Source organism: Centroberyx affinis, unplaced genomic scaffold, assembly GCF_046629955.1.
Source record: "Centroberyx affinis isolate AG114_WGS23_722 - 3 ecotype Tasmania unplaced genomic scaffold, CSIRO-AGI_Caff_v1 ptg000550l_1, whole genome shotgun sequence".
Taxonomy (NCBI): domain Eukaryota; kingdom Metazoa; phylum Chordata; class Actinopteri; order Beryciformes; family Berycidae; genus Centroberyx; species Centroberyx affinis.
The window spans coordinates 72,288-87,368 of record NW_027279195.1 but is presented as its reverse complement, the minus strand read 5'-3'; the positions used below and the strand labels follow the sequence as shown (position 1 = coordinate 87,368).

Below are 15,081 nucleotides of genomic sequence, written 5' to 3'. Positions count from 1 at the left end.
CTTTATTACTGGAATTAAAGACTGCAACAAGACGCGGTGGCAAGGGAAAACGTCGATAAACGTGGTGCAAATCCCTTCAATAATACCCTGTTGCAATATGACGGAGCGTCATACTAACCAATGAACGGGTGGTAGTAGGGCGGGGCTTGTCTCTCTCCAGCCAATCCCTAAACGTGAATCGCAAATAACTCAGCAAAGAACGGCTGCATTGTTAAGTGTAACAGGCAGGCTCTGGCAAACTACATAGCACTCAGTATAGTTACAGTAGTTTGACCAAGTCCTAAATTACTGACCTAGATTTGTATTAGCGAGATGCGGTTAAATGTTGCGAGTGGATGTATAGAGACATTTTGGTTCTCCACGTTTAAAACAGACGACAAGTCCTGGAGCTACAGTGTATAACGTTAACTCGTGGTTTGCGGAGGCGTTTAGCCTACAGTAGGATTCCCACTAACTGACAACTTTGTTCTGAGTTTAAATTCACCTTCAAACTGCGAAATGGAGATTCACGAAGGTGCAGCAGGACCAGGCGAGGGTGTGCTTGATTTTTCTCGATTGAGTCTGAACAGTTTGAGCGTTGACAGTATCAGCGAGGAGAGAAAAAGGGACACCAAACAGCTCTACCTGAATCACAACCGACTGGCCTCCCTCCCCTCTACAGTCTGCCTTTTCTCCAACCTTGAGTTTTTGGACATCAGCAACAACGGACTGTCGGTCATCTGTGAAGACGTAACACGGCTGACCAAGTTGAAAACGCTGGTAGCCAAGAACAACCGACTGGACGAGTTTTCGCTGCCCAAGGAGTTCGGCTCTATGCAGCTGGAGGTGTTGAACTTTAGTGGGAACCGATTTGAGGAGATCCCACTTCAATGTGTGAAGCTGCATCGCCTGCAATCACTCTCACTCGGTGGAAACAGACTGAAAAGCATACCTGCAGAGATAGAAAACTTAACCAGGTAGGTTTTAGAGAGGATGATACCACAAACACACATCACAACCTTGCTACAACTTTGTTATAAGTCGATATTGTTGCACGGAAGGTATAAATGGCCAGGATCCAACACGGCCAGGGGTCAGTGTCTTTCATGCCAAGCCCCCCCAAATAGTTACACCGAGGCCATGGGTCCCTATTTGAGAAGATTTTGTGTCAGGTACGGTGCTTTTAAAGTAAGAAAGGACAGATTTATATGTCGGTCTATACTGCAATAACAACAGTGGAGAGAGGGAAATGTGTCATCCTTTACATTCCCTCATTGTGTTGACTTCGACTCAGTGAAATAATAGGCCTAGTGAAATTTAAGCATTCCACATTTTTCTGGTAAAGTAGTACCAGTAAAGTAAAATGTTATATTATTATAATACAGTAGCACAATGACAGACCATATAATGTACTGTTATCTCCCCATCAACAGTAGGCATGTAGACAGACATGAATGTCTGCTCTAGTTAATATCAAATAGCCTATCCAACAACAATCTTTGAGGAACAATGTCCCTGGTCTGATGTAGGCCTACTGTATGTAATAGATTCCTGATATTAAAACGTGTAAACAAGTGCTTGGTGGCAGCACCAGGAGAGGCATTTGTTGTTATATTCTGTCATTACCTGTAGGCTATCTGTTGTTTGTATTGAAAAGGCTAAAATTCCTTATAATCATGAATGTAGTGGAGGGTAAACCCACCTACGCTCACTTTACCCACCTTTTTATTTGGGTAATAAGAGTTTACTAACCTATTTGGGTTGGCAAAAATCTTAATGACATAAATTCACAAGATACATAATAGTTAGTCATACTGATGGTAGCACCTTTGAAGGAAAAAGAGGCATAAGGTAATACAGAATTTCTAAAAATATAATTGAAATATAGGCTAATTGACTTTTCTGTATAGGGTTGTTTGCTTTATGAGCACCGACTGGAGGTCATAGGTAACCTACCTTTTTATTTAGCCTATATTACTGTTTGTAATGACACAAGACAGAAGCTGGGCCTATCTGTGTGCAATGTCAGTAATTCCAGTCAGGAGTCCAGTACACAGCAATTTACACAGGAATATGAATCATAACTGTGTCCGGTAGCTGTTGTTCTGATTGCTATCCTTGGTGTCGGGGGGGGGGGGGGGGGCATTGCTGTACTAACTTAGTTACTCATGGCAGGAAATGAGTAGACAACATACTTGGTCATTACCACAGATACACCCCCACAACCACACACACACACACACACACACACAAGGCACTCACTTAAAACAACTAAAGTTTGCGTGTTTAGCAGCAGCAGCAGCCTGGTTTAAAACTAGTGGAGGCTGGTTACATGCAGTTTTCCTTACAGTGGGTGAAACTGGCAGGAAAAGGAGGCCAGCTTTAAAGAGCGAGTTTATTTCTCTCCTTATCATCATGTCCTGGGTTTAACAGTAGCAAGTCACAGTGACCCACAGGTCAGACCAAAGATCAAACATCAGGGCCTCATACTCTCTCTCTCTCTCTCTCTCTCTCTCTCTCTCTCTCTCTCTCTCTCTCTCTCTCTCTCTCTCTCTCTCTCCCTCTCTCTCACACTCCCTCTCTCTCCCTCTCTCTCACACACTCTCTCTCTCTCTCTCTCTCTCTCTCTCTCTCTCATTCATTAGTGGGGAACTGGGGCCCCTTTGGTCAGTAATTAATAACATGAATAAGGAGCAGAGGATGCGAAGCGCTACTGGACTTGTAATTGCCCGTGGCCAGTCCCTATGATCTTGAAGGCATCTTGCTGTAGTTGACCTTTCAGACTGCTTACTTCTCCGTCGGGTCTCTAGAAGTACACTGTGAACTTTCTATAGGCCTAATCTGTCCTCTGAACCAGCTCCAACCTCTCTCTCACTCTTACACATAGCCTACCCATAACCCATATGTCAACCCCTTCTCTCCTTCCCTTCCTCTGCCAGCATTGACTTCATTCGCTCCTTTGCTTGCCACACTCACAGAAATACAATGCAGTAGTCAGTTATAGTGCAATATAATTGCATAATTGCACATGTGCAGGTTTACAGCCTGTATGGGATTCATACAAGTAGCCTACCTTTAGTCTTTCATAAAAATGCAATGTGCTTGAATACAGGGATGATACACAATTTTGCGACCATGAAGGGTTGACTCTTACTTGTCAGAAACCATGATTAAAGTTAACCTTGAACACCGGAAACAATAAACTTTATGCTTGTCCAAGTAAGACTGTAGACTCCCTAGATCACTGGGTTCAACTATTGGGCCAATTTGCGGATGTGCACTAGCCCATGTACAGTATTTGTTACTGCATGCCAAAGTAGCATAGGGGCATGGAAATAATACAATGTATTGCACAACATTTGTTGTGCAGTGCTTCTAATACTTACATATTTAAGAACTGGACAAATAAGATTACTATAGGCTAATTAGTAGGGCTGCGATATGGTATCAGGTCACTGGTTAAAATTTTGTCATGATTTGCCATCACAGGGAGATTGTGGACATTGTGATATGTTTTAGTAGCCAACACTTAATGCATAATTTCCACATTTACATTCACTGCTTCCAGCCAGCCTTTACTGTAACCTTCCTACTCATCCATCCCTCACAAACACATTCAATGGTGTCATTCATTCTAGTCATTTACTATGATTGCCGTTACCTTTTTTCCCACCGTTGGAAAGCACAAAGTACAACCACAACGTGCATGACATTTGTGTAGCATGCTACTTTTGTAAACGGACAACTGCATTTGTAACAAAAAAGGCTCCATTTCTGTTATCTGTAGCTGTTTTGGATTTGCTAAGATGAAACTTTAATGATTCCTGTGGGAAATTTGGTCATTGTAGCAGCAAATAGTAACGGGATACAGAAAAATAGAAGATAAATAAGAATATAGCAGGGGGTTATATAAACATACACAACCAAAAATTTTAACACTAGAACATGTTAAGTAGAGATGTATGAATGAAAAGTATGAAAAAAGTATGGATTACAGCATAGCATTAGCAGCAGAGGGTGTGCAAAACCGCATCAGTATGGCTTACTGGGATAATTTACCACATCAGACACTGCTCAAAGCACCATCATGTAAAATTTTCAATAAAATTGGTTCAACAGGGTATAAAACAACAAACCTGTTTAGCCATCTACAAATGAAGCACTGAAAACATGCTGAAGGCTGAACACTGCATGATTCAACATCTCATTTGATTGCATTGTGGAGAACAGCCGTACAGCCAAAGGACTGACCTATGGTGCCTTCAGGTGCTGTTGGAAATTTGGTTATTACAAGTTTTGAACCCATAAACGACCCAACAGTGATAAATATGGCTGGGAAAGAGAGTTTCTATGAGTTTTCTATGAAACCCGAAATTCTGAGATGTGACATTTAGTCAGGGGAGAGCATGGAAACCATGTCAACTTGTATCCAAAATTAACTTTTTGGCTCTCCTGCCAAGAGCAGGTAAACTAAAAAATATTAGCTGCCAAGAATAATTTTTAATGGCCAAAATAATAATATACGTTGTTAGAAGTATGTTAGAAGTATGTCTCCCTAATAATTTTCAATGCTATTTAGTGTACAGAATCCAATATTCAATAGAGGCAAGGCAAGGCAAGTTTATTTATATAGCACATTTCAGCAACAAGGCAATTCAAAGTACTTTACATAAAACATTAAAAGCATTGAGACAAACGATAAAATTCATATAAAAGACCAAGAAAAATAAAGTTCATTAAAGAGCTAAGAGAATAAAAATTTAAAAAAAAAAAAGGCTAAAATAGAATAAGACAGGTGTAAAATACAAGAATAAAGGTTACAGTGCAGTATGAGAGATGAATAGTTATTTGATTTAATAAAAGGCAGCGGCAAACAGAAAAGTCTTCAGCCTTGATTTAAAAGAACTGAGAGTTGCAGCAGACCTGCAGTTTTCGGGGAGTTTGTTCCAGATATGTGGTGCATAAAAATTGAACGCTGCTTCTCCATGTTTAGTTTTGACTCTGGGGACAGAAAGCAGACCTGTCCCAGACAAGAGCAGGTTTCGAGTTTTAATTTAAAAGTTGCTCACTCGCTTATACAATGGATATTTTTTTGTCTTGATCTCCGTTTATTCCTCTTAGTGGCCTAACACCTGCTACGTTTCATCACATGAGAATAACGTCAAGTTTCTGCTAATGTTAGGCTAGTTAACTATCCAGGCAATGGAGAAACAGGAGGAAAAGTTTGCAGAAGTTTTGATGTGACCGCTTTGTGTAGAGCCAGCGTAACAGGCAGCCAATCAGGAACCTGTTTGATGTCGAGACATCGTTTTTCTTTGATTTGATTTGCACACGGTCAGAAAGAGTGCACGTGCTTAGCTTGACGACTGGCAAAGACCAAAGATTGTATATAGAGACATTCAAGTGTTATCATCTCATAAAGTTGTGTGGCATGTGAGTCTTACTGATTTATCCGCTAAAGATGAGATTTACCAGAATTTGGCTTTTGGTATGTGTTAATTTCAGACCCTGGTGTCAACACAATGGTAAAAGTGAGATATTATATTATCATATGGTATTGTTTGATATTCTATGTAAATAATTTGTATTGTATGTTTTTATTTTCACTTTTGGTTACCTTGGCCTGATGTCACTGAAGAAAATAAGATTCAGGTTTTGCTTACTTCTGAAGATGCTGAACACACGTCAATACCCTTTCTTTTCCTCTCTCTCTCTCTCTGGTGGCTGATTTGTGCCACTGTGCTGGTTAAGGCATTGAGAGGACCCTGAATAGCTTCTTTCCCCCGACAGAGGGGGCTTGCTCAGGCACCAAGGACAGTATAATGGCCTCCTGTCTCCCAGTCGCTGTGTCATCAGTTCCACTAGGCAGACAGCCTGACAGCTTGCTTTCTCTGACCAGCCATCCATCGCTCTCGCTCTCTCTCCGCCTCTCTGCCTGTTTCCCTGTCTCCCTCCTCTGTGTGCTCTATATCTCCATTAACTCACCATTTTCCTTTATTTCCCTAGAGCTCAATACTGCACACAACATGCACATATCCATTTTGTTGTGTCTGCTAATCTCAGTAACAGTAGTTATAGAGTACTCACACTGTCCTGTATAGTTTCACATAATCTAGTCGAAATTCATATATGTCGTGCTGATCTGTGAATATTTGGGACTTTTCTCAATATTTCTCCTCTCTCGGCTTTTGGAGCAGTTATGTAAGCATAGCCCTGCAGACACAGATAGACACACACATGCACACAAAACATTTAAGCTAGAAACCATGCATTTTCAGCACCCCCATGTGGTATATGTTCGGAGAGTGTTCCTCTGGTGTCTGCTTTCAGACACTTTTAGTTCAGCTGCCCAGAGCAATTTCCTTTCTAACGTCTTCACCCCATAAACACAGCTGCCATGTCTTTGATGCTGTTCTTATAAATGGCTAGTACATCCTTGTGATGTACAGCAGCAATGTAAATATAATCTGCAGATGTTGAATAGTATCAATGTATTGAAAGGTGCACCCTATCCTCTGAAAACCATACATCAGCAAACTGTGGCTACAACTTATTTTGTCTGAAAGAACACAGGTTTTATACACTATTATGTACTATTTTTCAGTACTAGCTGAGAATATAAAGGGATTCAAAATTAATTATTTTCCTCTCATTCTCTTTTTCTCTACCAGTCTGGAGCTGCTGTATCTGGGTGGTAACCTCATCACAGCCATTCCTCCAGAGCTGGCCAACCTGCCCTACCTCAGCTACCTGGTCCTGTGTGATAACCGCATCCAAAGTGTTCCCCCACAGCTCACCAGGTAACCGCAGCACACACCAACAACATCTAGCTAGTCGAGCCTGTAGTATACAATTTTCTGAGAGATGAGACAAGAGCTGGAATTTTCAGATTGCGCTGAAAATTATCATGCGGCCCCAGGGCTGCAACTACTACCACCTTTTATTTTCATTATTGATTAATCTATCAATGATTTTTTTGATTAATCATTTATATGTCATTTATACATCTATAAAATGCCAAAAATAATGACAAATTCCCATCACAGAGCCCAAAGTGATTCCCAAAGTGAAAAGTAAGCAAATCTTAGCATTTGTGAAGCTGTAACCAACAAATATTTGGTATTTTTACTTGATAAATGATGAAAATGATTAATCGATTGTCAAAATTATAATCAATAAATTTTCTGTCGATCAGATAATTGTTTCAGCTCTATGCGGCACCATTTCTCATTGTAAATTCAAATTCACATGTACAATAAACACACCACCAATTACAAAACACAAACTTGATGCACATCATTGATCTACAAGGATCTGTTAATTGCGCTTCCCTGATGACATTTTTGCCAAATACAGTTGAGGAAAATGTGTGAACGTAAGTCTCTCTCCCCCTAGGCTCCACTCGCTGCGGTCCCTAAGTCTCCACAACAATCTGCTGACCTACCTGCCCAGGGAGATCCTCAGCCTGGTGCACCTGCAGGAGCTCAGTCTCCGTGGCAACCCGCTGGTGGTGCGCTTCGTCAAGGAGATGACCTACGACCCCCCCTCGCTGCTGGAGCTGGCGGGCCGGACCATCAAGAGCCGAAATGTTCCATACTTCCCCTGCGACCTGCCCTCACACCTGCTGCACTACCTGAACCTGGCCAGCAAGTGCCCCAACCCCAAGTGTGCTGGTAAGACACTTTTATTTTTACCAGTGTTTGAGGAAAATGGATGGATGGATGAATGGATGGATTGTTAGAAGGATGGACAGGACCTTGATGCTGTTCAATTATGAAGGAATTAGATTTTTCTTTTTTTTTTTCTTTTTTGTACATATTACCATTCTCCCACTCTTCTCCCATGTGATAAGATATCGTATTTTCCTGTTTTCTCCCTGTTATTTCCTGCCTATTTGTTAGTAGCCCTGATTACATCCTCGTTTATGACAGTGGTGAATGATGTATCATGTATCACGTCATACAGAACAATCAGTGAAAAAAGTAATCACTGACCTCATGCCCAGCTGAACCTTACTTTGTTTCCCCTCTCCCTCTCGTCTGTCTGCAGGCGTGTACTTTGATTCGTGCGTGCGCCACATCAAGTTTGTGGACTTCTGTGGGAAGTACCGGCTGCCCCTCATGCACTACCTGTGCTCCCCAGAATGCACCTCTCCCTGCAGCTCCAACCCCCAGAGCGACGCGGAGTCGGAGGACGAGAGCAGCGTGCCCGCCGACCGCCTGCAGAGGGTGCTTCTGGGATAGGAGGCAGTGGAGGAGCCTTACGAACCTCAGGCCCAGCCCAGTCCTGTTGGTCTCTCGCTGTGTTCAGACTGCTGTGTTCAGACCTTTCCACAGAGACAAACTTGATGCTAGACTTTATAACACGCACACCCGCATGCATGCATAAACTCACATACATACACACACACACACACACACACACACACACACACACACACACACACACATACACACACACACACATACAAGGACACGTATACACTCTCTTTACACACACCCGCGTAAGCACTCACACATACACACACAATTTAAAGCACAGAATGTAGTCCTTTCTACTGTGGCCCTGAAAAATCCATGAACATCATTTCATACATTTTGGCTGAGATGTTTCCGTTTCCTCTTTCACTACACCTCAGGCAGCATGACTGAAGGAAATCTCTAATTTCCCATTCAGACTCACAGACTTGTGTCGTTCCTGACGCCATCAGAGTGTCAGTCTCACGGTCGAGCATAGGAGGGCAGTAGTACTCTTGGTTGGACTGCGAGTGTGAGGGGGCGACAGAACCCTTTTCCTTTTCAGGGCAGTTCACTTTGCATTTTACGAGACTTGATGTTTTATTAGCTGCAGCACATTATTCTGCTTTTCCTGAAAGTCAGGATATGAACAATGTGGGTTTTCTCCCAAGTGCCTGAAAACACAAAGTCTATGCTGCTGTGTTCATCAGAAGGCTTGGCTTCCCTGAGGGTGGACACAGCAAGATTTCTTATAAATTTCTCACCCAAGGCTGCACCAAAGCTGCCATCCCAGATAAGTATTAAAAATCAGTGCGCTCTCAAAAGGATGTCAGGCAAATTGTTAGAACTATGACATGAGTTTTTCACTGCAGTCTTTTACATTGATTAATGAGTACACCTTAGTCATGCTTTACTATGGCTCAGCTTAGACTTTTGTTCAGTTAGGTTGCCCTGCACATTTTTAAAAGATCAAGGTGAAAATCCTTTATCAGCGTTTTTGTCAGCACTATCATTATTGCACCCCAATCTTGAAAAATTGGGCCATGATGACATACTTCTTTTAAATTAGTTCACGAAATCTCGAAGAAATCTTGTAGTGTCAGTCCAGCCTTACTCATAGGAAGTGGATGTTGGGTGGAGCAGGGTAAACCTCGCCCTGTGCGCTGTACACCTCCGTTCACTGGGAAACAATAGCTAGCCAGGAAAACACAATGGCAGCCACTTATGTGTTTATGTGCAGGCCTGTTGGTTTTCTCTGGGCATAAACATATAGACACATGCAAATGGAGCTCATGGCCTGAGATGTGATCTTTTAGGCTTTTTCAGGATTTCATCAGTCGGCTTCACATTAGACCTTAATGTTTAGATAATGAAAGAGCGCTCCTTTATGTTACAATAACACTTATAGTACAGCAGCGTTTTGTATTTGCTAAGTGCCTTACTGATGGTGATTTCTAACACGAAGAAATAGAGTACGAAGAAATGTGATATGCGCACCCTGAAATGTGACAAGATTAACCATTATTAAATGAATGAGTCTTTTTTTTTTTAAAGTGATTTTTGCATTCATGAGCTTAACCACAATGAGGTGAAAATTAAGCGACCTCTTGTAACAAAATGTACTGCTTTTATACAAATCTGATTTTCCATTGTCACGCACACTACATAGTTAACACCGATACTAAAGCAATATGTTTATTGATTACGACTTGCTGAATAGATGGCACTCATACTGGAAATTATGTTTATTGTATAATAATTATTAGGGGCCGGGCAGCTCTGCTGTTGGTTCCTCTTGTATTTGCCAATCTTCTTCTTCTTCTTCTTCTTCTTCTTCTTAATCTAACATCCCATGCATGAAGATAAACCAAACTTTGCACATAGGTCCAGTCCCATGCAAAACTTCTTCAACTTTGAAAATTCATTAAAAATCAGCCGTATGTGCTACGGCTTTGCAACTTCAACCTCGATGTAGGCCCAAGTGTGAAGAAACTTTTGTAAACCTAGTGCAAATTATAATGTCCATCACTCGGTTTTTATCAAAAACTAAAATTAATTAAACCTATCTCCTCCTACATTTTTTGCTCAATTGACACCAAACTTGCTACACTGCATCTTCAGACTGTCCTCCACAACGGATCCAGCCAGATTTTTGAATGATCAAAAATTGAGCCCACAGTGCATCAAAATGTTTTACTGTAAACAGCTACTGCAAATTCTCGCTAAATAAATCTCCAATGTTCATGAAAATAAATGACTATTTATTTTTTTTAATTTTCTAGTCATGGTAGATGAAGTGTGTAAAATTTCAGAATTTTATCTCAAAAACTGAATTTTTGACAGTATTTTGAATTCTGCCCTCATGTAAACTATTGCAGTCAATGGAAGACATCTAGACATCTCTATGTTGTCTAGATGAAGTATGCAAATTCTCAGAATTTTGTCTTGAATACTGAATATTTGACACTAGTTTGAAATCTGCCTGTAAATGCATGGACAGCTGTTATCATGCACCCTGGGGGTTGCCTAAGTTCTAGTGTGAAGCCACCTCTAATTAACCCACTTCTCAGGTAGCTCAACTCGATAGGGGCTTGCCATTGGTGGTGAAGGTTGTGAGTTTGAGCCCCGGGTGCTGCAGAATGAACATGCTAATGTCTACTCAGGCATTGTGCTGTGTGGATTAGAGACTCATGATTTTCACAGATACTTCAAGGTTTAATGATAATTTTGGTCCGGACAGGTCTGCTGATGGATCCTCATGTATTTCTCATTTGTCTACCTCCTCTTCCTATTTCTCCTCTTCTTCCTCTTCCTCCTCCTCCTTCTTCTTCTTCCTCTACCTCCTCAAAATGCCTGGCCCCGACTCACTGCTGCGCAGCAGCTATAATGTACTTTTAATTCTACTCATATAATGTAAGTAGACTGTACAGTATATAATAACAATAATAAAGATTGATTTTAATGTCTTATAAATGTGTACGTATTGTGACTAAACCTTTAGTGCGAGAATATCTATTTGTTGTACAACAGTCTGAAGAGTGTAGGAAACTTATTCACCCTCTGTTTGGAGCTTGGGTCAGTTTCCCATCATATTGAAATTTTAATGCCACTTCCTAAAAAAGATACATAAGATTTCAAAGAGATTTTGTAGCATTTTTACCCAAAAGAGATACATCACAACTGTTGGGAAGTGTGTGTGTGTGTGTGTGTGTGTGTGTGTGTTTATTTACAGAAACCAACCATTTTGCTGGTTTGAATGTGTCCGGGTTTGATTTGCATATGAAGGTGACTTCATTCCAGAGGCTCAATGCAGAGAGACCTCTTCTTTAAAGCAGAACTAAAGGATGGCAGGGTGAGTGCATTCTGCCTCTTGCAATCTGCTAATCCCTTTACATCACCTGCCAAGGGCCACTAACTGTTTTTTTCTCTTCTCTCTTTCCTTTTCAAAGGTTCTCTCCCTATCTCGGCGTCTTATTCAGTTTCTCCTTTTTGCCTCCCTGTTTCTCTCAACTTAGCAGGCTGGCAAGCATGATGCTTTTGAGTTGCATGTTTTGTTTGTCGTCAATGGTCTGTTTGACCCGAGTTGCAGCTCTAAGCTGTGTTCCTGTTTGTTGCAGTGTGTCTTTTCACTCATTTTCACTCTCCTCCAAACACGTGTGCACACACTATACATGTACCAACAGCAGGCATCCAGAGACGTCTCCTGTACATTACATAAACCGTGTGTGTGTCGAATTATGTTACACCTGGAGTTCGTGGGCACATATGGCATGCTTTGTATGACAGAGCAGGAGGATGCTGTCAGCTGCAACCTGAGATGCAACTCTTGACGCGAACATGGTGAACTGGAGCCGGCAGTGAGTTGTGACTGACAGACGAGGAGAGCAGTCTGTCACCAGTCAGGAGTCAAAACACCATGCTGGACGTTATGCTCACAAGCCACAACTCATCTCTCAGCATTTAGAAAATCAAACAAATAACTGCTGAATTTGGGCCTTGGAACCAAGGATCCATCTGTTGGAGCAGGTTTAGACTCAAGGTAAATGCCATATCTCCAGAGTGATTGTTGTGTGAGCCCTCTACAACTGCCCATGCAAGGTAAAAGCATGTGTGTGTGGTGTGTGTAACCCTAACCCTAACCCTTCCTCAAATGTATCTACTACATATGTCTCCACTCTATCTGAGGATTCATTCCATCTGAATGATTTTTTGTTTGCTGAATTTCATGGGGCAGCATTCTCTGACCTCGACAGTAATTGTGAACAATACATATTGTAGCAGATCAGTGGATCAAAGAGCACAGTGCTTTGACATAAGGCTTTTTTGATACTGCAAGCCTCTTATCGCCCTGAGTCAGAGGCATTCAGCCATACCGGCTCAAGCTATAGCCCATGTGTGTTAACATGCATACTGGACCCCACACATGACTTCAAACTTACACTCACTCACTCAACTTAGCCTTCACACACGACAGCCACACACTCCGGACCCTCTCACAACAATCAGACATTGTCCTCAGAGTAAGACTGCTAATCTGCCCAGGAGTAACTCTGGAGAAGGAGGTGGGGAGGGGGGGACAGGGCAAGGGAAAAGAAGTGGTGGTACAGTAGTGGGACAATAATCAGCTACTGTTATGTAACCATGTTCGATTGCTATTGCTAACTTGGTGGGACCCAACTTTCTGAAACTTCCCTCCATCTTCTCCTTTCTCATTCCTATCTTTCTGCTGTCATTCAGGGGGGAGGGGGTGGGGGGGTAATATTCTGAGAAAAAACAAAAAACAAATTCTGCAAATTTCTGACAAAAATCAGAAATTTGCAGGAAAAAACTCAGAAATTCTGAGATTAAAGACAGAAATTTGCAAGAAAAAAGAATTTCTGAGTTTCTTTTCTCACAGATTTCTGACTTTTTTTCTCACAAATTTATGAGTTTTTTCTCTGAATATTACCCCCCTCCCCCTAGCTGTGGTAAAAAAAAAAATCACCTACATTGGCCCCAATACTCTTCCGTACTTAAAGTGGAAATTAATTTATGATTATAAACCAGTAGGCTGATGCTTTGCCACTACACTGATCGTAATCAGCGCCTTCCCAGACTCAGCCTTCAGCAGAAACACCATGACTGGAGCCCACTAGGGAGCCTTCATACAGCATTGCTAATCCAGGTCTATAGCAACACTAATGGAGGAGTTGCAGCGTTCCAGAGAGGGATTTAGGATTGTGTTAGCGGGCAAACCTGGGCATGTCATAGGGGAGGGTCCAGGCTCCGGCAAGGACAAGGTGGAGCAAGAGGCCGGGGGTGGAAAGGGTTGATGATGCTTCACATACAGAGCAATCCATTTCCACCCACAGAAACCCATAGATTAGGAAATGGTGAGACTCGCTGGCACTCTGGTCTACTGTCGAATCACAGCTGCACCGGAAATTATGCTTCCATGTCAGGAAATGGTGCCTCTGCATTTCAGTAGTGGTTTAATAGAAAATGGTGAGTCAGTGACTTGGAAGCCTTGTCTGTTAACCATAGGCCTTGGTTAACCACCTGTTAACCAAGGCCTATGGCCTTGGTATTTTATTTGTTTTGTCTGCCTCACTGTGTAAAGTGTCCTTGGGTCTCTTGAAAGGCGCTATATAAATCTAAGTTATTATCATTATTATTATTATTATTATTTTTATTATTATTATTATTTTGGTGGACTTTTGCATCCAGGTGATACATGTTGATACAGTGAAAGCTCTGGAGTCCACTGCTACCATTACAGAGTTGGCCAAAGTTTCCAATGTTTTCACTGCTCTTTGTTTGTACTAGAACAACTTGGTGAGTGTTAGTGACACCTGCATTAGCTCATTTTACCGTCTTATTGGTCAGTGTTGATCCCTGGTAACCTCACCAGAACGACACGTGTCCCGTTTCATTCTACCCACCCTCCTTTCCAGCTTCTCATCTTTGACTCCAGCTCTTCAAGTGACCACCCTCTGTCCCGGGATGAAATATTCACGTTCCTGGTAATCTGAGCACCGGTGCGTTCCACCTGCCGTTAGTGCAATCTAACTTGAACCTGATCTTGGGGGAAACATGATAGTGATCGCCACGCTTTGGGTGTAACAGAGCTGGCAACACTGTTTCAGTGCTTCAATGGAGTGCTAACATGGTGACATTTGATCTGAGCTCACAAGTTAAAATGTTGAGTTTACAGGCTATTGTCCCATATTCTGCTTGGGTTCACTTGCTGCACGTCACAGTTTTGTCTCTTTGATATGTTGATTATTAAGGTATTCCTTATCGCGTTTTAGTGTTTTTAGAAGAAACAGTCCATACATTCTTCTCATCATGCTTCTAGTGAAAACCTAGATGCCCCTCTAGGTAGTTGCTATTGACTTATGGGAACCCAATTACGAACATCACAACTTCTCTCAGGACCTGACTTGATTTGTTTAACAGTGCCACCCTTTGTTGTTCAGATATAACAGCAGGGCTTCTGCCAGCATGCAAACATTTCAAAACCATGCTGAGAAACCACATGAAAGACCACAGTGATGCAGAATAACACTTCCAGTGTGCGCAGATTCCCCACCCTCCCAAACACAAACACACTATAGCACCAACATAAGGGTATATATGTGTGTGCATGTGTGTGTAAGGGGGTGTCTTGGGGTCTGATGACCGGATGAATGAATATCCATATATTCTTCTGTTCTTTAATCATGTGTGTCTGTCTCACTGCCTCTCTATCCCCACATACAGCTGTCAGTAGCGGTGACACTCCCTCGTCAGGAATGACCCTGTGTGTAGGCTCACACTGTAAATCTCTGTGACGTCTTAATAACACCTTTATGCCTCCTGTGGCTGACGGAACAAACGCAAAGAT

The 15,081-nt window shown here is 41.9% G+C and overlaps 1 protein-coding gene across 1 annotated transcript; it reads left to right on the top strand.

Moving 5' to 3' along the window:
- The first annotated feature begins 215 nt into the window (after positions 1 to 215).
- Positions 216 to 11,154, top strand: lrrc58b (leucine rich repeat containing 58b). Its single transcript, XM_071518098.1, has 4 exons — positions 216 to 956; positions 6,651 to 6,779; positions 7,375 to 7,652; positions 8,029 to 11,154. The coding sequence occupies exons 1-4, from the start codon at positions 499 to 501 to the stop codon at positions 8,220 to 8,222; spliced, it is 1,059 nt and encodes a 352-aa protein (XP_071374199.1). The 5' UTR covers positions 216 to 498; the 3' UTR covers positions 8,223 to 11,154.
- Positions 11,155 to 15,081: the final 3,927 nt, after the last annotated feature.